At 49.5% G+C, this 24,909-nt stretch overlaps 2 protein-coding genes across 2 annotated transcripts; one reads left to right on the top strand and one right to left on the bottom strand.

The window, feature by feature from the left end:
• The first annotated feature begins 1,099 nt into the window (after positions 1 to 1,099).
• Positions 1,100 to 22,915, top strand: LOC134341488 (NACHT, LRR and PYD domains-containing protein 3-like). The gene is made up of 9 exons (XM_063039358.1): positions 1,100 to 2,366; positions 5,726 to 5,816; positions 7,027 to 7,193; positions 8,098 to 8,269; positions 8,368 to 8,433; positions 19,947 to 21,684; positions 22,149 to 22,235; positions 22,391 to 22,558; positions 22,723 to 22,915. The coding sequence occupies exons 1-9, from the start codon at positions 2,319 to 2,321 to the stop codon at positions 22,808 to 22,810; spliced, it is 2,625 nt and encodes an 874-aa protein (XP_062895428.1). The 5' UTR covers positions 1,100 to 2,318; the 3' UTR covers positions 22,811 to 22,915.
• Positions 8,440 to 19,940, bottom strand: LOC134341489 (keratin-associated protein 5-2-like). Its single transcript, XM_063039359.1, is given in 3 exon segments — positions 8,440 to 17,507; positions 17,509 to 17,577; positions 17,580 to 19,940. Coding segments are annotated over 3 exon segments (987 nt in total). The 5' UTR covers positions 18,021 to 19,940; the 3' UTR covers positions 8,440 to 17,030.
• Positions 22,916 to 24,909: the final 1,994 nt, after the last annotated feature.

Genomic DNA, 24,909 nt, shown 5'->3' with positions numbered 1-24,909 from the left:
ATCACAGAAAACAGCGGAACAGAACTGAGAGTCCGAACGCCCTGCTACAAGTCAACAGGGCCAGCATCAATCTCAGACAAACAGGCCCTGTGTAATTAATGTTTACATCGTTTTCTATTAGTCAATGAGGGGAAACCGTTGATGTATACACAAAGTAAATACGCTGTCAGACAAATTCACCAGCGGGAAATGATCCAAATCTCATCTGATGGCGCTGTGATCCTGCAATTTGTTTCCAGTCAGTGAGTAATAAACTGAAGGAGAAGGGTATCCTTATCTTGCTAACCACTTTGACTGGTAGTTATCTCTGGGAGATGGTAATCTTGGCACAGCCGCTCCCGAGTTGTCCATTACCCTAATGTTACAACGGCGGACAACTGTTAACGATCGCATTTAAATGGGCCAACTTAAAATCAGAGCAGGTCCAGGCTACGGGGGCACAGTTAAATCTGGGAAAGGGAATGTCCACTGTTCAAAAGAGAACATTATTCCAAATTTATAATGTTTCATCAGAGTTGAGAGCGCCCTTCCTTCTGCTGTCTCTGTGCAATAAACACAGCGATCTTTGCCCTGCGCTGTCGCTGGAGTTTATAATTTGACAATAAACTGATCCCAAGGTGAACAATAACTCAAAGCGACAGCACCAACCGAACGGAACCGGGATGCGGGTTGTGATTCCTCTCTGGAGATGGTTAAAATTCGCGCACTGAAGTATTAATTCTGGGTCGGACCACAAGTTAGAAAGACTGATTCAAGCAAGATGAGTCTTTGTGTGGTTTAACTCAAGTGTTGTGGAACAAGGTTTGGCGTTACATGCCGAACAGGGTGAAGTTCAGGTTTATGAGCGTGTTTTCAACTGAACATTGCTCAGCGTGTGCCCATAAAATTCAGATACTCGGATTCGCTGAAACCAGAGACAGGAGTTCTGCATCAGGTAGGAACAAGGAGTGTATTCGGCAGTGTTATGGTGTTTCAATAAGCCCACTTGTAACGGCAGTATTTCTAATATTTCTACCATATGAATATTATCATTGAAATTGCGCGGCATTACGGATCTGTGTGCTCGATTATTCTGTGTATGTGTTTTTTTTTAGGGAAGACGAGGTAGATCTGGCAGTGATATTTGTATTAACAAATATTGTGGTAATTCTCACTGGCCATAAATTAAAATAGCAAATTCTGCACTCGTTTGGTACTTTACTATGAACCTCCTGTACCTAATAATGTGGCCACTGAGTGCATGCCCGGGATCTTCTGCTGCTTTCCCCGTCCGCTTCAATGCTGACCACTGCGCTGTATTGGCTGGTATTCGATAAAGACGGGGATTTTATTGTATTCGCTGTTATTTAGATGAAGGAGAGGAGATTTTATCCACTAGTGGTTAGATAAATGAACTGAGCCTTTGCTGGGGACACTGAACATCACGCGGAGACTAGACAGGAATGTGGAGAACATGTTTGCTGCTGTAGGGGGAGATGAAACAGGTGAAGATAGATGAGGTTATTTTACTGAGGTGGAACTAGTGTGTCTTTGGAATTCTCTTCCTCAAAGGGAAAGAGAAGCAGAGCTTTCTTTCAATGTGTTTAATTCCACTGAACACAGATTATTGACAGTCAAGGGAATGATTTGTTCCAGGCGGTCGCAGGGATGTGTCACTGAGATCGCAGTGCGCCTGCGATCATAAAGAATGGCGGAACAGGACAGAGGGAGCGAATGTCCTATAACTATTTCAACATGCCAGCAGCGCAGTCTGAGAGATCAGAGAAAAAGTGAATTTAATGTCTGGTGTTTCTCCATCGATCTCAGACGAGGAACGGTTGATGTATTTGTAAAATAAGTGCGATGCCAGGCAAATTCGCCATCGGGAAATAATCATAATTTCTTATGATTCTACTGAGACATGGTAGCTTGTTTCCAGAAAGTGAGTAATAAACTGAAAGGGAAGGGCGTTCTATCTTGCTGTTGAATTTCACCGGTTGTTATCTCTGGGAGTTGGTTATCTCGGCACAGTTGCTCCCCAATCGGCCCATTACTGTAATGGTACAACTGCGGCCTTCTGTTAAAACTGGCTTTCTAAACAAGCTGACATTGACTTACCTCCTTCAGGCAGCACTTACAGAATGCCCAGTGTTAAAAAAAAAACTCCAAATGCATAATATTTTACAAGAGTTGACAGCGCCCTTCCTTCTCTTCTCTCTGTGCAATAAACCCACAGCGATCTTTGCCCTGAGCTGTCGCTGGAGTTTATAATCTGACAATAAACCGGTCCCAAGGTGAACAATAAATTAAAGCGACGACACCAGCAGAACCGATCCAGGATGCGGGTTGGGCTCCCTCCTGGGGCAGATCAGATTTTCGAGACAAAGGTAATCATTGCATGGCGCACTGAAGTAGTACTTTTGGCTCGAACCACATGTTAGACAGGCTCATTCAAAGAAAATGAGTCTTTGCGTTTTTCACTACAGGCGTTGTGGAACAGGGTGCGGCGTTACGAGCTGAATAAACTGACGTTCAGGTTTATGAGCATGTTATCAACTGATCATTGCTCAGGGTGTGATCACTTACTGTTAGGGACATAACATTTAGATGCTTGGATTCACTGAAAACAGACTCGGGGTCCAGCACCAGCTAAGAACAGGAACTGTACTGGGCTGTGTTATGGTGCTCTAATAACCCTATTCGTCACGGCAAGTATTTCTGACTTTTCTACCGTATACATACTATCAGTTGCTCTTCCCGGGGAAGCTGAAACAGGTGAAGATAGATGAGGTGGAACAGTTTTCAAGGGAAAAGACAAGCAGAGTTTTTTTCCCCAATATGTTTAATTCCGCAGCGCACAGATTCGAGAATGACAAGGGAGTGAATTATTCCAGGCGGTCGCAGGGATGTGCCACTGAGATCCCAGTCCTGTTGTGAATGGCAGAACAGGACTGAGGGGTGAATGTCCGGTTACTAATTCAACATACTAGCAGCGCACACTGAGAGATAAGAAACGCAGTGAATTTAATGTTTTTTTTTCCCATCGTTCTCTGAGGAGGAACGGTATAAGTATTTGTAAATAAATGCGATGCCGGTTGATGTATGTGTGAAGTAAATGGTTTGCCAGGTAAATTCGCCGCCGGGAAATGATCATAATTTCATACGATTGCTGCTGTGACATGGTAACCTGTTTCCAGTCAGTGAGCAATAAACTGAAGGGGAAGGGCGTCCTTATCTCGCTGTCGACTTTGGCCATTTGTTATCACTGGGAGACGCTTATTTCGGCACAGTTGCTCAGTTACTGTAATGGTCCAACTGCGGACAACTGTTAAAAATGGCTCTTTATAAACAGGGTGACCTTGAAGTCAGCTCCAGGCAGAGGGAGCACAGTAAAATCTGGAGAAAGGGAATGCTTCCTGTTCAAAAGACATTATTCCAAATACATAATATTTCATCAGAGTTCAGAGCGCCCTTCCTTTCCCTGTCCCTGTGCAATAAAACCAGGGCGATCTTTGCCCTGAGCTGTCGCTGAGGATTATCATCTGACAATAAACTGGTCCTAAGGTGAACAATAAATCAAAGCGACGGCACCAGTGGAGCGGACCAGGAGGCGGGTTGTTCTTCCTCTCCGAAACAGTTCAAATATTCGAGAGAAACGTAACCTTTGTACCGCTTGCACTGAAGTATTAGTTCTGGCTCGGACCACTTGTTAGAAAGACGCGTTCAATCAAAATGAGTCTTTCTGTGGTTTAACATAAGCGTTGTGGAACAGGGTGCGGCGTTACAAACTGAATAGGCTGAAGCTGAGGTTTATGAGCGAGTTATCAACTAAACATTGCTCAGCGTGTAATTACTTACTGGTAGGGCCTATGAAATTCAGATGCTCGGATTCGCAGGAGTCTAGCACCAATTAAGAACAGACACTATAAGCGGAAATGTCGTTGTGTTTTATTACGGTAGTATTTCTAGTGTTTCTACCAGTTCAGTATTGTGGATTAATGAATTCGTGTATTTTTTTTTATTCTGTGTTTTTTTTTAAGCAAAGACGCTGTGTATCTGTCAGTGATAAAATAAAAATCCCAGCAAGAAAACACACCGGCAGTTTAAATAAATATGGAAGGCTACTCTCAGTGGGCATTTTATTTTGTCCATCTTGTAGCTAATGATGTGGGCACTGAGAGAGTGTTCGGGGTCTCCTGCTGCTCTACCCCGTCCACAATCAATGTTCGGCGTTCAGTGACGCCCTTCTGCACCCCACTGTTGGACGCATGGTTATTTCAGTTACTGTCGCCTTCCTGTCAGATTATATCAGTCTGGCCAATCTCCTTGATCTCTCTCATTAACAAGGCGTTTTCGTCCGCAGAACTGCCGCGATTTTGTGCGTGCAAATCCAAGGAGAAGGGCATCCAATTTGATAACTTTTTCGCTGCTAAAATAAAGAACTATATAAAGGAAATGTGTCATATAAACAGATAGTATTTAAAATGATTAGCAAACTGAGGAACATCTGTAGCGGCCAAGTCTAACCAAACCAAGTTGTCATTGCTGGCGACACCCACGGACTTGATATACTTGTATGACGCGCCCTCGGCTCCAATAAAGGTTGTTTCAAAAGTCAAAGGTATGTACTCGATCCTTTATTAGCAATCAGCAAACGTACAACCTTGAAGCAAAGACGCGTACAAGTACACAAGTGTAACCTCCGCGTAAACGAGCCGATGATTACAGAAGATACGCCCCCCGGCTGAATACTGCGCCGAACAAAGCATAAATATGTAACTGATCCCTTCGCGTTTACCCCCCCCCCCCCCCGATGTGACCAGTTACCATAAAAAGCATCATAAATATACAAGGCAGAATACAATGCAGATAGAGAACAGATGCATGGCTCCTGCACACAGGCTCAGCTCTGATACAGGGTTTTCCACCTGAAATATTAACAGACTGTCTGTTTCGTTGAATAATTCTAGTATTTGGTTTATCTATTTTAAATACGTTTTTGTCAGCTTGCTCTTTTGGATGCATGGCGGGTCTACATTGTGTTTAACAAGTGTCATGTAACTCTGATAATAGCCATCTGAATCCTCAAAGAAAGCTTGACCGGAGTTTAGGCGTTAATTATGGTATAAAGTCCTGCTGGAGAAACTATAGTGCTTCAGGACAAAATGTCGCGAAGTTGTGGGTGATTTTGCGTTGTTCAGGATGTCAGAGGGTTTCTATATAGACTCAAACCGTATATTGCCAGAAGCGTCAACGCCAGGCGATGTTAAACTGAAATGAGACGGGGAGAATCAGGTGTGACTGAGAAATCTGTATAATTCAGTGACAAGAGGAATAGATGTCCCATTGGTCACAGAAATGTTTCACCCCACACTGCTGTAACAGCTGTCCATTATTCACTACAGCGCCACCAGTGGTAGGAGGACCAAAGCAGTCTGCTCAACCTGTCTAACCATTCCATTGACACATCACTCCCGGTCCAAGACACAGGATTGGTTCCTAAAACAGAAATGCCTACAAATTAGCGAACAGATACCCTGGAGAATCCTGGCCCAGTGTACAATCCATGGAGAGAGTGGAAATGGGCATTGTGTGGCTGTGGGTAGCTGGACGTGGGTAGGTCAGGCCATGTCGAGTGTTCGGTGGATAGGCCCAAGATGGTTGGAAGAGAGCGACTCAGTTAAAGTGCTCTCATTTACACCTCAAATAATATCTGAATATTCTGTTAATTTTGTTTGTTACAAAGCATAAAAATCTGACCAGAACTGTCCTCAAAATGGATAACGGAGCGAGCAGTGGAGGAGTTCCAGTGATGTCAACATCGGGAAAGGACACGGGTATGTTGGCGAATTATTTTAATTTATAAATATTGCCTTGACTACGTGTCTGGATTTAATTCAATATCGGCAAGTCACAAAATATTTGTGAAAACTGAGCAGAGATGAGAGAGAGAGTTACTATCTCTGGGGGAAACACAGTCACATGTGGAAGGGGTACAATTACCGTCTGCTCCTGCTCCTCCAGAAGATTGAGATACACATTAAAACAGTGAGGTGTTCCAGAGCACAGGAATTCTGCAGATGCTGGAAGTTTCGAGCAGCACAAAGACACACAAAATTTTGGCTGAACTCAGCAGGTCAGGCAGCATCCATGGAGAGGAATAAACAGTTAACGTTTCAAATCAGGACCACAGGGAATAGAAAGTAATCTGACAATATCTAGAATTTCTTGTCCCTTCATTTCCAGTCTGATGAAGGGCCTTGGCCCAAAATGTTGATTGTTTATTCTCCACCGTAGATGCTGCCTGGCCTGCTGAGTACCTCCAGAAATTTGTGAGAAATCCCAGAGATTTTCCGAGGAAGGGGTTGACCAGAATTGCAGACAGTAACCCAGGGCAAAGCAGTGGTGATGGGCAGTACCAGGAGAGTGATGGTGATGGGTTACTATATTCTCAGAAATAAGCAGAGTCCTTTCCAAACACGGAGGTATATTCCCGGGGACCCGAAAGAGCAGCCTTCCACAGATGGAACTATACCCCTCCCACACACCCGGTGCCCCCCAGCACGCACGCCCCCGGCCCAAGCCCGTTCCTCTCCCCCCCCCAACCAATGTATATATATTCGGACTGTATTTGGTGATCTTGTGGGCACGAGGCCAAGTGGTTAAGGCATTGGACTAGTGACCTGAAGGTCGTGAGTTCGAGCCCCAGCCGAGGCAACGTGTTGTGTCCTTGAGCAAGGCACTTAATCACACATTGGTCTGTGATGACACTGGTGCCAAGCTGTATGGGTCCTAATGCCCTTCCCTTGGACAACATCAGTGTCGTGGAGAGGGGAGACTTGCAGCATGGTCAATTGCCTGTTTTCCATACAACCTTGACCAGGCCTTGACCAACCCTGGAGAGTGAAGACTTTCCAGGTGCAGATCCATGGTCTCGTAAGACTAACAGATGCCTTTATTATTTAGTGATCTTCAGGTTCCAGGGAGAAAGTCGCTGCCCAATATGGGGTCGGTAATGTCTTTAATTTTCACCATTGTGCTTCACAGGTCCGAGCTCAGCGATCACCGAGCTCCTGGCAGGCTGGAATGATTCCCAGCTGCTGCAGCTGACGGATTTCTACCGGGACAGGCTGGAGCAGGCGATGGAAGGAGGGGTGCACGGAGTGAGCCTGGCGTTAACGGCCGAGAATCAGTTCAGTGGAGAGGAACATCGGGTGAGTGGGAGGGAGAATGGATTTGAATTTCCACACATCACAGATGGGTGTCGGAACTCTGACTCAGCGGATAATGAAGCATAAAAACAAATCAGAAATGAATATATATAATTATTAAAACTGTGAATCTGAAGAAATGATTAAAAAAGGTGTAAACACTCCAGTGGCGGCTTAATGTTCAGAGCGAGGGGAGCAGGTAACAATTGTATGAGGTTGCAATAAAGGAGTTTAAATGGAAATATGGCAGGAACTTTCATTCTGGGAAGACTGTACAGCGTGACGACAGGATGTCAGTGAGAACTGGGGCATTATTAATGGATGGCACAGGAGCTCGAATGTGTTCTGTTCTGGGTGCAGATGATTCCGTTACAATCTGTAACTGCAAACAGTGTGAATCGGGGAATACTGTCATGTTGTAATGTGTAATCACTGAATAAACTTCCACTGGGAAAGGCAAAGGAAAGGCGTCAAGTGTCAGCCAGTAATCCGCTGTCATGTTGAACACTGGCGGATTCAGGAGATGAATCACATCGTCTTCTCTGCAACTTCTCTGTGACTGTTCATTCTGTTATAAAAACCCTCGTGACTTATCTCTTCATCTGTGATAAATATTTTCTGATTTCTGTTTTACACTGTCAAATCTGGTGAGGAATTATTGATGGATTTGGAGCCACGTCAATGAAGCGGTCACAGACCAGCCAGGATCTCATTGACTGGTGGACCAGGTTCACGGTGAATGTCTCTCCGTGTGCTCTGCACTCAGAATGTACAGTCCATGTCCAGACAGGATCAGCACCCGTCCGGGTGACTGCTCAGTGTGATCCCATTACAGAGCACATCATTTACTTCTCATTCTCTGTGTGAATCTGTCAGTCCCCAATATGTTCACTGTTACTCTACACAGAAAATCTCTGATCTCGCTGATAAGGGAGAGCGGGCGGACAGCTCTAAACTCCTCCTGAGCCTGGTGATGGAGAAAGGCTCCCACGCCCGGAGGGTGATGTGGGAAACCTTTGTGAAAATGCGGAATTGTGTCCCAAATTTGGAGAAAATACTGAAGGAAGTACAGATATATGGTGAGATAATATCAGCGATTAATTTAAATTTGGATCACAACACAGCACACTTTACAAATTTACAAAAATGATTTCCTCAATTTGTTTAAATTCATCAGGTTGTGATCCCTCCCATCGACCAATTCCCGCTCAACTTTTACTAGAGTTTCTCAGTGAGCTGAAAGGTAAGTGACCGTGCATTGAACATTGCAGAGTATAACACGGGGATAAGCCATTAGGCCTATCATATTGTGCCGAAACAGCTAAGAAGTAAATCAGACACACCCAAGCTCTAATCTCTGCTTCCTACACCATGTCCATATGCGTCCATCTTCCTTACATCCATGTGCCTCTCCAAATGTCTCTTAGAAGTCTCTAACAATTTGCCTCTACCACCTTTCCAGGCATCCATGACTCTCTGATTTAAAAAAAAAACTATCCCTCACATACCTCTTAATCCAACCCCCTCTCACCTTCACTGCAGGCCCTCTAGTAATAGACATTTGAACCCCAGGAAACCTATTCTCTCTGTCCACTCTATCTAAGCCTCTCATAATGTTGTCAACCTGTGTCAGAGCTCCCTCGGCCTCCGATGATCCAGAGAAAACAATCTAATTTTCTCCAACCTCTCATGGTAGCAAATGCCCTCTAAACCAGGCAGCATCCTAGTGAATCTCGTCTGCTCCCTCTCAAAACTTTCAAAATCCCTCCGGTAGTGGGACGATTGGAACGGTTCGCAATGGCCCAGATGTGGCCGAAGCAGAGTTCATAATGTTGAAACCTGACCTCTGTTTCCACCAACGGTGGGACTTTACATCGGGTCGTTAAGTTGTTGAGCCACAAGGATCTGACCAGGTAAATGTTGGCACTGTGACAGAGAACACAGTGAGACACAGGGAAACATGTTTCCTAGAGGGAGAGATTTCAAAGAACATTTTGAGGAAAGAGGCAGAGAGCTGGCGAGCTTGACTAAAGTGGTCACACCGCTCTGGGACCTGCAACTACAGATCCCCACCGGAGTCTGAGTGGAGAAGGAGGCGATCCGGAGAATGGAAAAAAAAACACACCAAACAGTCAAAACCTTCTCTTCCCAGCCAGCCTCCTGAACAGCCTCATCCTTAACCATTTTCCAAACTCCCCCAGTTCCTGCAGATTATCCTTTCTTAGAGTTGGGCGTGCACTGAAGTTCCAGTCACAGAATAGTAACAATAGCAGCACTTTAGTTAGAAAAGCAGGTAACATCCCAACCGGTCTGTTCAACCACAGAGCAGCATATGAACACTGCTGTGTTCACATCTGCACTCCCTGGTGCAAACACTGCTACAGTGTTAGAGAGGGTGAGATTGGGGGACAAATTCCTCAGCTCAGTCTACAGAAGCTGAAATTCCTGTCTGCCGGTGTTGTGTGATGGACACTGTAGAAGGGTGAGAGATGGGAATTAGGACATTTAAACCGAGAGTTGTGGGATCGCGGCAAGGAAGGTGCAAAGGACTGATACTATCTGTAAATAATATTAGAATTTGTCAAATTGTGACCATCTGGATGGGAAGCTCACTACATCCATAAGCCCATCACGTCAGTGAAAATAGAGCCCGGGGCAGTGCATGGGCTCAGAGATTGTGGGGCTTCATCATCGCAGACTGCGTTGGACAGAGGAGAGAGCGTAAGAAAGATAAATATCACAAAACTGATTAACATTGCATCAGCCCATGTTTCACTGATTATTCGAAGCTCTTAACAGAAATATAAGGAATCTCGGCCAGAATCCTGGTTCAGTCTCTTTCATTTACAAGAACAAATCCCAAAGACAATAATTTAAATCTGGGACCAGAGATAGATGAATCAGGAAGTTTACAAACTACTCATGTCTTTGTCACCTCTGTTAATGATGTTCCAGTCCACATCCGGTCAATGAAAACTCTCAGTTTCCCTGCACCATGGGTTTGGTAAATCGCCACAAGCTTGTTCTTCACTAATCCTCATGTTGTTTGCCGAGGGAACAGACACGACAGTGAATTTCCCACAACCATTTCTGAATATCAAACAGATACACTCCCTGATTATTGAAGAACATCATTTCTCCCATTCTCACATTCTCTAAAGTAAATATATACACAATCAATGTTTTCCTACGCTCCCAATCACAGCCAAATACATTGAATGGAAATCCCAAACACTCCTGACAGGGTCCTAAAACACTGTGAGACCCCAGACGTTCCTGACAGGGTCCTGACACAGTGTGACACCCGACACACACCTAACAGGGTCCTGACACATTGTGAGACCCCACACACCTCTGACGGGTTCCTGACAGACTGTGAGACCCCACACACACCTGACAGGTTGCTGACACACTGTCAGAACCTACACACCACTGACAGTGTCCTGATACACTGTGAGAACCCACACACACCTGAGTGGACCCTGACACACCACACACTCCTGACAGAGTCCTGACACAATGTGAGAACCCACACAAACCTGAGTGGACCCTGACACACCACACACTCCTGACAGAGTCCTGACACAATGTGAGAACCCACATACACCTGACAGGGTCCTAACACACTGTGAGATATTATATATCCTTGATAGGGTCCTGACACACGGTGAGACACCACACACTCCTGACAGGGTCCTGACACACTTTGAGGCCCCACACACCCCTGACGGAGTCGAGACATATTGTGAGACCCCGCACACCCCTGACAGGGTCTTGACACAATGTGAGACCCTACAAGACCCTAACAATGTCCTGACACACTGTGAGACCCCATCCACTCCTGACAGGGTCCTAACACACTGTGACACCCCCAACACGTCCCTGACAGGGTCCTGACAGACGGTGTAACCCCACAGACTGCTGACAGCGTCCTGACAGATTGCGAGTCCCCAAACACCCCTGACAGGTCCCGGACACATTGTCAGACGACACATATGCATGAAAGGGGCCTGGCACACTGTGAGACCACACACACCCCTGTCAGGGTCCTGACACACTGTGAGACCCTGCACAACTTTGACAGGGTGCTGACACACCGTGAGACCCTGCACAACTTTGACAGGGTGCTGACACACTGGGAGACCCCACACTCCCCTGACAGGGTCCTGAAACACCGTGAGACCACAGACATCCCTGACAGGGTCCTGACACAGTGTGACACCCCACACACCCCTGACAGGTTCCTGACAGACTGTGAGACCCCACACACACCTGACAGGTTGCTGACACACTGTCAGAACCTACACACCACTGACAGTGTCCTGATACACTGTGAGATCCCACACAAACCTGATTGGGCCCTGACACACCACACACTACTGACAGAGTCCTGACACAATGTGAGAACCCACACACACCTGACAGGGTCATGACACACTGTGAGATATTACATATCCTTGATAGGGTCCTGACACACGGTGAGACACCACACACTCCTGACAGGGTCCTGACACACTGTGATACCCCAAACGTCCCTGACAGGGTGCTGACACACTGTGAGACCCCACACACCCCTGACAGGGTCCTGACACACTGTGAGACCCCAGATGTCCCTGAAAGTGTCCTGACATTCTGTGAGACACCACACACCCCTGACAGGATCCTGACACACTGCGAGACACCACACATCCATGAATGGGTCCTGACAGACTGTGAGACCCCACACGTCCCTGACAGTGTCCAAACGCACTGTGAGACCCCACACCCCCTTGCCAGGGTCCTGACACACTGTGATACCTCGCACACCCCTGGCAGGTTCCTGACAGACTGTGAGACACCACACACACCTGACAGGGTCCTGACACACTGTGAGAAATCACACACACCTGACAGTGTCCTGACACACCATGAGACGCCACACACCCCTGACAGGGTCCTGAGACACTCTGAGACCCCAGACACCCCTGACAGGGTCCCGACACATTGTGAGACCCCACACACCCCTGACAGGTTCCTGACAGACTCTGAAACCCCACACACACCTGACAGGTTCCTGACAGACTGTGAGACCCCACACACCCCTGACAGGTTCCTGACAGACAGTGAAACGCCACACACACCTGACAGGTTGCTGACACACTGTCAGAACCCACACACCACTGACAGTGTCCTGATACACTGTGAGAACCCACACAAACCTGATTGGGCCCTGACACACCACACACTACTGACAGAGTCCTGACACAATGTGAGAACCCACACAAACCTGATTGGGCCCTGACACACCACACACTCCTGACAGAGTCCTGACACAATGTGAGAACCCACACACACCTGACAGGGTCCTGACACACTGTGAGATATTACATATCCTTGATAGGGTCCTGACACACGGTGAGACACCACACACTCCTGACAGGGTCCTGACACATTGTGATACCCCAAACGTCCTTGACAGGGTGCTGACACACTGTGAGACCGCACACACCCCTGACAGGGTCCTGACACACTGTGAGACCCCAGATGTCCCTGAAAGTGTCCTGACACTCTGTGAGACACCACACATCCCTGACAGGGTCCTGACACACTGTGAGAACGCACACACCCCTGACAGGGTTCTGACACACTGTGAGACCCCACACATCCATGACAGGGTCCTGACAGAGTGTGAGACCCCACACGTCCCTGACAGTGTCCAAACACACTGTGAGACCCCACACACCCTGGCAGGGTGTTGACACACTGTGAGACCCCACACGTCCCTGACACGGTGCTGACAGACTGTGAGACCCCACACATCCATGAGAGGGTCCTGACACACTCTTAGACACCACACAACCATGATAGGTTCCCGACACACTGTGACACCCCAAACGTCCCTGACAGTGTCCTGACACACTGTGAGACCCCACACACTCCTAGCAGGGTCCTGACACACTGTGATACCCGACACACGCCTGACACGGTACTGACACGCTGTGAGACACCACACGCTATGACAGGTTTCTGACACACTGTGAGACCCTGCACACGTCTGACACGGTCCTGGCACACTGTGAGACCCAACACACCCCTGTTAGGGGACTGGAACTCTGTGAGACCCGACACACTCCTGACTGGGTCCTGACACACTGTGAGACACCACACGTCCTTGACAGGGTGCTGACACACTGTGAGACCCCACACATCCCTGACAGGGTCCTGACACAGCGTGAGACACCACACACCCCTGACAGTGCCCTGACACACTGTCAGAACCCACACACCCCTCACAGTGTCCTTATACACTGTAAGAACCCAAAAACCTCTGATACGGTCCTGACACACCGTAAGACCCCACACACTCCTGACACAATGTGAAACCCCACAAGTCCCTGACAAGGTCCTTACGCACTGTGAGACACCACACACTCTTTTGGGCGTCCTGACATACTGTGATAACCCGCACACCCCGACAGGTTCCTGACACAATGTGAAACCCCAGAAGTATGACAGTATGACAATGAGACCCTACACAACCCTGACAGGGTCCTGACACATTGTGAGACACCACACACCTCTGACAGGATCCTGACACACTGTGAGACCGCACACAACCGGAGAGGGTCCTGAGACACTGTGAGACCCCAACCGTCCCTGACAGGGTGCTGACACACTGTGAGACCTTGCAAACCCTTGACAGGTTTCGGAAAGACTGTGAGAACCCACACACACCTTGCAGTGTCCTGAAGCACTGTGATACCCCAGACGTCCATGATAGTGTCCTGACACACTGTGAGACCCCACACACGCCTCACAGGTTCCTGACAGACTGTGAGACACGACACAGACCTGACAGTGTCCTGACACACTGTGAGACCCCACACACCCCTGACAGGGTCCTGACAGACTGTGAGACACCACACACTCCTGACAGGGTCCTGACACTGTGAGACCCCAGAAAACCTTGGCGGTGTGCTGACAAACTGTGAGACCACACACACCCTGACAGGGTCCTGACACACTGTGAGACCCCACACACCACTCTGTGTCCTAAATCACCCCTGACAGCGTCCTGACACACCGTGAAACCCCACAAGTACCTAGCATGGTCCTGTCACACTGTGAAACCCCACACACCCATGACAAGGTCCTGACACACTGTGAGACCACACACACCCCTGACAGGTTCCTGACAGACTGTGAGACCCCACACACCCCTGACAGGGTCCTGGCACACTGTGAGACACTAAACGCCACTGTCAGTGTCCTAGATCACCCCAGACAGTGTCCTGAAGCACTGTGAGACCAGAGACATCCCTGACTGTGTCCTGACAGACCATGAGACCCCACACACTCCTGACAGGGCCCTGACACACTGTGAGACCCCACACACACCTGACAGAGTCCTAATACACCGTAAGACTCCACACACCCCTGACAGGGTCCTGACACAGTGTGAGACCACACACGTCCCCGACAGTGTCCTGACACACTTTGAGACCCCACACGTCCCTGACAGTGTCCTGACACACTCTGAGACCCCACATGTCCCTGACAGGGTCCTGACAAAATGTGAAACCCCACACAACCTTGGCAGGGTGCTGACAAACTGTGAGACCCCACACACCCTGACATGGTCCTGACACACTGTCAGATGCCACACACCCCTGACAGGATTGTGTCCCACTGTGAGACCCCACACACACCTGACAGGGTCCTGACACACTGTGAGACACCACACACCCCTGACAGGGTCCTGACACACTGTGAGACCCCACACACCCCTGACGGGTTCCTGAAACACCATGAGACCCCACACGTCCCTGACAGGTTTCTGACACAATGAGATACCCCACACACCCCTGACAGCGTCCTGACACACTGTGAAACCCCACAAGTCCCTGACAGCGTCCATACACACTGTGAGACACCATACATTCTTGACAGCGTCCTGACATACTGTGATACCCCGCACACTTCTGACAGGGTCCTGACACAATGAGAGACGCCACACACCCCTGACAGGGTCCTGACACACTGTGAGGCAGCACATACCCCAGACAGGGTCCTGACACACTGTGAGACCCCACAAGTACCCAACAGAGTCCTTACACAGTCCTTACACACTGTGAGTCCGCACACATCCCTGATAGGGTGCTGACACACTGTGAGACCCCACACACCCCTGACAGGATCCTGACACACTGTGACACCCTATACGTCCCTGGCAGTTCCTGACACACTGTGACACCCCACACACATCTGACAAGGTCTTGACACACTGTGAGAACCCATACACACCTGACCGGTTCCTGACATACTGTCCGGACCCACACACAACTGCCAAGGTCCTCACACACTGTGAGACCCCACACACTCCTGACGGGGTCCGGACACACTGTGAGACACAACACATCATTCTCAGTGTCCTAAATCAGCTGGGATGGTGTCCTGAAACACTGTGAGACCACAGACGTCCCTGACAGGGTCCTGACACATCGTGAGACCCCACACACCCCTGACGGCGTCCTGAAACACCATGAGACCCCACACGTCCCTGACAGGTTCCTGACACACTGTGAAACCCCACAAGTCCCTGACAGGGTCCATACACACTGTGAGACCCCACACACTCTTGACAGCATCCTGACATACTGTGATACCCCACACATCCCTGACGGGTTCCCGACACACTGTGAAACCCCACAAGTACCTGACAGAGTCCTTACATACTGTGAGTCCGCACACGTCCCTGACAGGGTGCTGACACACTGTGAGACCCCACACAACCCTGACAGGGTCCTGACACACTGTCAGAACCCACACACCCCTCACAGTGTCCTTATACACTGTAAGAACCCACACACCCCTGATACGGTCCTGACACACCGTAAGACCCCACACACTCCTGACACAATGTGAAACCCCACAAGTCCCTGACAAGGTCCTTACGCACTGCGAGACACCACACACTCTTTTGGGCGTCCTGACATACTGTGATAACCCACACACCCCGACAGGTTCCTGACACAATGTGAAACCCCAGAAGTATGACAGTATGACAATGAGACCCTACACAACCCTTACAGGGTCCTGACACATTGTGAGACACCACACACTTCTGACAGGATCCTGACACACTGTGAGACCGCACACAACCGGAGAGGGTCCTGAGACACTGTGAGACCCCAACCGTCCCTGACAGGGTGCTGACACACTGTGAGACCTTGCAAACCCTTGACAGGTTTCGGACAGACTGTGAGAACCCACACACACCTTGCAGTGTCCTGAAGCACTGTGATACCCCAGACTTCCATGATAGTGTCCTGACACACTGTGAGACCCCACACACGCCTCACAGGTTCCTGACAGACTGTGAGACACGACACAGACCTGACAGTGTCCTGACACACTGTGAGACCCCACACACCCCTGACAGGGTCCTGACAGACTGTGAGACACCACACACCCCTGACAGGTTCCTGACATACGGTGACACACCACATGTCCCTGACAGGGTCCTGACACTGTGAGACCCCAAAAAACCTTGGCGGTGTGCTGACAAACTGTGAGACCACACACACCCTGACAGGGTCCTGACACACTGTGAGACCCCACACACCACTCTGTGTCCTAAATCACCCCTGACAGCGTCCTGACACACCGTGAAACCCCACAAGTACCTAGCATGGTCCTGTCACACTGTGAAACCCCACACACCCATGACAAGGTCCTGACACACTGTGAGACCACACACACCCCTGACAGGGTCCTGACAGACTGTGAGACCCCACACACCCCTGACAGGGTCCTGGCACACTGTGAGACACTAAACACCACCACTGTCAGTGTCCTAGATCACCCCAGACAGTGTCCTGAAACACTGTGAGACCAGAGACATCCCTGACAGTGTCCTGACAGACCATGAGACCCCACACACTCCTGACAGGGCCCTGACACACTGTGAGACCCCACACACACCTGACAGAGTCCTAATACACCGTAAGACTCCACACACCCCTGACAGGGTCCTGACACAGTGTGAGACCACACACGTCCCCGACAGTGTCCTGACACACTTTGAGACCCCACACGTCCCTGACAGTGTCCTGACACACTCTGAGACCCCACATGTCCCTGACAGGGTCCTGACACAATGTGAAACCCCACACAACCTTGGCAGGATCGTGTCCCACTGTGAGACCCCACACACACCTGACAGGGTCCTGACACACTGTCAGAAGCCACACACCCCTGACAGGATCGTGTCCCACTGTGAGACCCCACACACACCTGACAGAGTCCTGACACACTGTGAGACACCACACACCCCTGACAGGGTCCTGACACACTGTGAGACCCCACACACACCTGACAGAGTCCTGACACACTGTGAGACACCACACACCCCTGACAGGGTCCTGACACACTGTGAGACCCCACACACCCCTGACAGGTTCCTGAAACACCATGAGACCCCACACGTCCCTGACAGGTTCCTGACACAATGAGATACCCCACACACACATGACAGCGTCCTGACACACTGTGAAACCCCACAAGTCCCTGACAGCGTCCATACACACTGTGAGACACCATACATTCTTGACAGCGTCCTGACATACTGTGATACCCCGCACACTTTTGACAGGGTCCTGACACAATGAGAGACCCCACACACACCTGACAGGGTACTGACACACTGTGAGACCCCACACACCCCTGACAGGGTCCTGACACACTGTGAGGCAGCACATACCCCAGACAGGGTCCTGACACACTGTGAGACCCCACACATCCATGACAGGGTCCTGATACATCATCAGACCCACACACCCCTGACAGCATCCTGACACACTGCGAAACCCCACAAGTACCTGACAGAGTCCTTACACAGTCCTTACACACTGTGAGTCCGCACACGTCCCTGATAGGGTGCTGACACACTGTGACACCCTATACGTCCCTGGCAGTTCCTGACACACTGTGACACCCCACACACATCTGAAAAGGTCTTGACACACTGTGAGAACCCATACACACCTGACCGGTTCCTGACATACTGTCCGGACCCACACACAACTGACAAGGTCCTCACACACTGTGAGACCCCACACACTCCTGACGGGGTCCGGACACACTGTGAGACACAACACATCATTCTCAGTGTCCTAAATCAGCTGGGATGGTGTCCTGAAACACTGTGAGACCACAGACGTCCCTGACAGGGTCCTGACACATCGTGAGACCCCACACACCCCTGACGGGGTCCTGAAACACCATGAGACCCCACACGTCCCTGACAGGTTCCTGACACACTGTGAAACCCCACAAGTCCCTGACAGGGTCCTGACACACTGTGAGACCCCACACACCCTTGACAGGGTCCTGACACACGGTGAGACCCCACACACCCCTGACAGGGTCCTGACACACTGTGAGACCCCACACACCCCTGACAGGGTCCTGACACACTGTGACACCCTTTACGTCCCTGGCAGGTTCCTGACACACTGTGACACCCCACACATGTCTGACAAGGTCTTGACACACTGAGAGAACCCATACACACCTGACCGGTTCCTGACATACTGTCCGGACCCACACACAACTGACAAGGTCCTCACACACTGTGAGACCCCACACACTCCTGACAGTGTTCGGACACACTGTGAGACACCAAACGCCACTGTCAGTGTCCTAAATATCCCCAGACAGTGTCCTGAAACACTGAGACCACAGACATCCCTGACTGGGTCCTGACACACCATGAGACCATACACACTCCTGACAGGGTCCTGACGCACTGCGAGACCCCACATGTCCCTGACATGTTCTTGACACACTCTGAGACCCTGCACACATCTAACAGAGCCCTGACACACTGTGAGACCCCACGCAACCCTGACAGCGTCCTGACACACTGTGATACCCCGCACACCCCTATAAGGGTCCTAAAACACTGTGTGACCCACACGTCCCTGGCAGGGTCCTGACCCACTGTGACACCCCACATACTCCAGGCAGGGTTCTGACAAACTGTGAGACCCCACACACCTCTGACAAGGTCCTAAAACACTGTGAGACCCCACACACCCATGACAGGGTCCTGACAAACAGTGCAACCCCACACGAACCTGACAGGGTCCTGACACACTGTGAGACCCCACACACCCCTGACAGGGTCCTGAGACTCTGTCGGATCCCACACACTCCTGGCAGGGTCCAGACAGGGTCCAAACAACCATGACAGGATTCGAACACACTTTATGATCCCACACACCCCAACCACCCACCCACAGTGCAGGTGCTGATCAGCAAAGCTACCACTTTGTATTTTGAATCAGTGATGGTGAGAGGGGAGGGGGTGTTGTGATTCCCCGACCTGTTCCTTTTACAGAATGCCCACTACCCTTTTCTCCATCTCTATACGCCACATCAACACTGGGGATTAAAAGTTTCTTCCACAGGAATAAATAACAGCTGTGACAGTAGTGGGAGGTTGTCCAGTACGGGACATTTGGGGGACAGTGAACTATCGGGGAAATTCTCACCTTCACAGCACAGTTAATTGTGAAATGTGATGATCTGGTGTTTATCTGGACCAGGCTCTCTGTCCAGTCAGGGGTCTGTTAATGGAATTTACTTTACTGTACGGGCATCCATTGATGAATCCAATTAATGCAATAGCTTTGAGCTAACTCTTGTGTGCTTAAATACTGAGTTCTGAGTTGAGGCATCTAACAGTTTGTCCACTGCCTGTTCCCATGGAAGATGTTCAACAGAAACACAAGGAGACTCTGCGGGTACAAACTGAATCACTGAGAGTCAACACGATCCTGATGAGGGAGAAGGTGAAGGTTTTCCAGCTGGTTGATCGATACGCTGAGCTCACGGTCATTTCTACTGTTAGAGATCGGAGACTGGTGGAACATGAGCTGCTGGCAAGAGGCAGAGACCACGAGGAGTGGAGAGAGGAACATCTCCACAGAGAGCTGGAAAAAATCCGGACTGATCAGCTGTTCCAGAGCAGCTTTTCCCGGAGTAAATCCAAATCTGGGAGTTCGGCAGCAGTGGCCGGAGTCCCGGGGGTCGGGAAAACAACAATGGTACAAAAGATTGTTTATGACTGGGCCACAGGGAAAATATACCAACAGTTCCAGTTTGTCTTCAGTTTCAAATTCCGGGATTTAAACACATTCACTTGTCAAATAAACCTGAGGGAACTGATTCTGGATCAGTATCCTTACTTTGGGAATTTGCTCGGAGAGGTCTGGAAGAACCCAGAGGGATTGCTGTTTATATTCGATGGTTTGGATGAATTCAATGACAAAATTGATTTTGCTGACAGTCGGAGAGACACAGAACCTCGGTCCACATGCACAGATCCTGAATTCAAGTGCAAGGTGTCTGACATTGTGTACAGTTTAATCCAGCACAAGCTGCTCCCAGGGTGTTCAGTGCTGGTGACCACCCGTCCCACTGCGTTACATTTATTGGAAATGGCAGAGATCAGTGTCTGTGCTGAAATCCTGGGATTTGTTGGGAAGGAACGGGAGGAGTATTTCATCAGGCATTTTAAAGATCAGACGGTGGCAGCAGCTGTTTTCAAACACGTGAAGGAGAACGAGATCCTGTACACCATGAGCTACAACCCCTCCTACTGCTGGATCCTCGCTCTGGCACTGGGCCCCTTCTTCACACAAAGAGTCAGGAACCCGCAGCGAGTTCCCAAGACCATCACCCAACTGTACTCCTACTATATTTACAACATCCTGAAAAACCATGGCCGTAAGATTGAGAAACCCCGTGATGTGTTTCTCAGTCTTGGTCAGATGGCCTTCAGAGGAGTGTCCCAGAAGAAAATTGTGTTTACAGATGGAGATTTGATCAAATATAATCTGCAGCCTTCCCAGTTCCTGTCCGGGTTCCTGATGGAGCTTTTGGAGAGAGAGGATTCTGCCCGGTGTGTGGTGTACACATTCCCACACCTCACCATCCAAGAGTTTGTAGCTGCTATCGCACAATTCCTGAATCTACATCCCGAGGATATCCTGAAATTCCTCACTGAAGCCCACAGCACGACAGATGGGCGATTTGAGGTATTTCTCCGTTTTGTTGCTGGTCTCTCCAACCCAATGACAGCTCGGGGCCTGGAGGAGTTTCTGGGCCCATTTCCTCATCAAACAACCTGCCGGGTGATTGACTGGGTGAAGGAGGAGGTTAAACGTCAGAGTGGAAACACATGGAGTGAAGCTGGTAGAAGGAGCCTCCTGAACACATTGCACTACCTGTTTGAATCTCAGAATCGTGGACTGGCTCAGGCCACACTGGGATCTGTGGAAACACTTTCATTCAGTGGAATAACACTAACCCCGATTGACTGTGCTGTCCTGTCTCATGTCATCGGACTCTGTGATACAATAAAACACCTCAATCTGGAGAGATGCAACATTCAGTGTGAAGGAATCCAGCGGCTGGGACCCGGGCTGCACAAGTGCCAGGATTTAAGGTCACTTGATTTATCTCTCAGTCTGAACTGTGAAACTGTTGTTTCATGTTGTTTCATGTTTCATGCGTTGTTTCAATGTAAAGGAATTTGGGTAAACCTGTGATAAATCAGATTGTGATGAATTGTGACAAATGCCATCCCCCTTCCTCCTGTGGGATTCCTCTTACCCGTTACCCTTCTCCTGTGGGATCTCTCTTATCCCTGCCCCTTCCGACCCTCTCATGTCAGGAACACGTTTCTAACCATCGGGGAATGAGACGGAATATGTGGAGTTTACAGGGTCACACCGACAGACTAAATTACTGACATTCGGTGAATAGCCTGGAGCTGGGCAGTGAGGGACATTGACAGTGATGGGAACTCCGATCAGTGATTTACAGAAGGGTTTAATGTTTCCTGAATATCCGAGTGAGAGAAATTCCCTCAGACCCACGGTTTGAATCACTTTGTCTGTTTGTGTTTAGACTGAGTGGTAATGAACTGGGAGATTCAGGAGTGAAACTGGTGTCCGTGGCTCTGAGGAACCCGGAGTGTAAAATACAGAAACTGGGGTAAGTACCAGACTGTGGGAGATTGTGTTTACAGTCACTGGGTGTCTGACACTGAACATTAATGTGATCAGTAATTGTGTTACTGATAAACACTGGGGATTTGTACCGTCTCCTGTCTCTCTGTGTCCTTCACCCTCACTCTCTCTCATCTCCAGGCTGTGGAATGTCGATCTCACAGATTCTGGTGCCGAGGATCTCGTCTCCGCTCTGAGTACAAACCCATCACTGACGGAGCTGGAACTGGGATCAAACTCGCTGACAGACAGATCTGTCCCTGCTCTCCATCGCCTCATACTGACCCTCCCGAGTCTGGAGCGGATCGAGTGAGTGCTTGTGTTAATGTACAATGTAATAAAATATCAGCGGATCCGTGGGTTTTCTGGTGATATTTGTCTGTGAGTGTTGTTGAAACATTAACCCCAGTCCCCTGTTACTGACACTGTTGTGTATTCTGTTTATTTCATCTTTATTCGCTCATTTGTTTCAGTCTGTGGTTGAATCGGTTCAGTGAGACCGGGGAGGAGGAACTGAGATCTCTGCAGGAACCCAGACCCGGACTGACAGTGACCGTGTGAACATCTGAATGTGTGAACATTCCCGCCCGCGGGATGCCGACATTTTGGCCGATTCCCCGCCCTCCCCTTTAACTCCCCGCCCCCCACCTTCCCCTTACCTTTAATGGCCGGGCGCCAGGTTTAATTCCCAACGGTTTTTAACGGAACTGGCTTCAGGCTCGCGCTGTGTGTCGTTCACTGTTCTCCCGTGGTGACGTATTTCTGTCTCCTGTCCAGCGGCGCTACTTCCGCCGGATGTGCGGGACCGAGACCCCGGGGAATGACACAGACAGGAAGAGCCCGGGGGCCGGGGCTCAGTCTGGGACACCGGTGTCCCGGGGTGGGATTATCCCGGGAGTACGTAATGCTGGCTGGCCTGCTGCGTTCACGGGCAACTTTTACGTTTCATGCCGGGGAATTACACGGACAGGAAGGGCCCGATGATGGCGGGTTTTTTTCTGAGACACGGGTGACTCCTGACCGGCGTGGATAACTTCACTCACATCATCTCTGAACTGATTCCACAACCTACGGACTCACTTTCAAATAATTTACAACTCGTGTCATTATTATTTAATATTTTATTTGCACAAATTTCCCTTCCTTTGCACGTTGCTTGTTTGTTAGTCTTTGTTTTTATATAGTTTTTCATAAATTCTGCTATATTGATTAATTGTCCTGTAAATGACTGCAATAAAATGAATCTCAGGGTAGTATATGGTGACAAATAAGAACTTTGATAATAAACAGCACGCATCAAAGTTGCTGGTGAACGCAGCAGGCCAGGCAGCATCTCTAGGAAGAGGTACAGTCGACGTTTCAGGCCGAGACCCATCGTCAGGACTAACTGAAGGAAGAGTGAGGAAGGGATTTGAAAGTTGGAGGGGGAGGGGGAGATCCGAAATGATAGGGGAAGACAGGAGGGGGAGGGATGGAGCCAAGAGCTGGATAGGTGATTGGCAAAAGGGATATGAGAGGATCATGGGATAGGAGGTCCAGGGAGAAAGACGGGGGGTGGGGGGTGGGAATCCAGAGGATGTGCAAGAGGTATAGTCAGAAGGAAAGAGGGAGAAAAATAGGGAAATAGTATATAAATATGTCTGGCTCCCTCCACACTGTCCCATCACACACGCCCGGGGTCAGACACAGCGTGAAACTCCCTCTACGTCATCCCATCACACACTCCTGGGGTCAGACACAGAGTGAATCTCCCTCCACACCGTCCCATCACACATTCCTGGGGTCAGACACAGAGTGAATCTCCCACCACACCGTCCCATCACAAATTCCTGGGGTCAGACACAGAGTGAATCTCCCTCCACACCGTCCCATCACACACTCCCTGGGTCAGACACAGAGTGAATCTCCCACCACACCGTCCCATCACACATTCCTGGGGTCAGACACAGAGTGAATCTCCCTCCACACCGTCCGATCACACACTCCCGGGGTCAGACACAGAGTGAATCTCCCTCTGCTCCGTCCCATCACACAATCCCAGCGACTCTCTTGTCCATTCGTCCTCCCCATCCCTTCCCACCGATCTCCCACCCAGCACATATGCTTGTAAGCAGAACAAGTGCTACACATGCCCTTTCACTTCCTCCCTTAACACCATTCAGGGCCCCAGACAGTCCTTCCGGGTGAGGCGACACTTCACCTGTGAGTCGGCTGGGGTGATATACTGCATCCGGTGCTCCCGATGTGGCCTTCTATATATTGGCGAGACCCGATGCAGACTGGGAGACAGCTTTGCTGAACACCTACGCTCTGTCCGCCAGAGAAAGCAGAATCTCCCAGTGGCCACACATTTTAATTGCACATCCCATTCCCATTCTGACATGTCTATCTACGGCCTCCTCTACTGTAAAGATGAAGCCACCCTCAGGTTGGAGGAACAACACCTTATATTCCATCTGGGTAGCCTCCAACCTGATGGCATGAACATTGACTTCTCTAACTTCAGTTAATGCCCCACCTCTGCTTTGTACCCCATCCCTTATTTATTATTTATTATCATTATTATTTTTCCCTGTTTTGTCTCTGTCTTTTTTCTCCTTCTGTCCCCCTCACTATAGTGGGTTCACTTCCCCCTTTCTTTCTCCCTAGGCCTCCTGTCC

This window comes from Mobula hypostoma, unplaced genomic scaffold (assembly GCF_963921235.1).
Source record: "Mobula hypostoma unplaced genomic scaffold, sMobHyp1.1 scaffold_69, whole genome shotgun sequence".
In the NCBI taxonomy this organism is placed as follows: Eukaryota; Metazoa; Chordata; class Chondrichthyes; order Myliobatiformes; family Myliobatidae; genus Mobula; species Mobula hypostoma.
This window is presented reverse-complemented; position numbering and strand designations above follow the sequence as displayed.

Bases quoted from the DNA above. Each gene is read 5' to 3' on its own strand.
- LOC134341488 (XM_063039358.1), top strand. From the start codon at position 2,319: ATGCGGGTTGGGCTCCCTCCTGGGGCAGATCAGATTTTCGAGACAAAG. The intron at 2,367-5,725 runs GTAATCATTGCA...TTTGTTACAAAG, and splicing joins ATCAGATTTTCGAGACAAAG to CATAAAAATCTGACCAGAAC. The intron at 8,434-19,946 runs GTAAGTGACCGT...TTCCCATGGAAG, and splicing joins GTTTCTCAGTGAGCTGAAAG to ATGTTCAACAGAAACACAAG.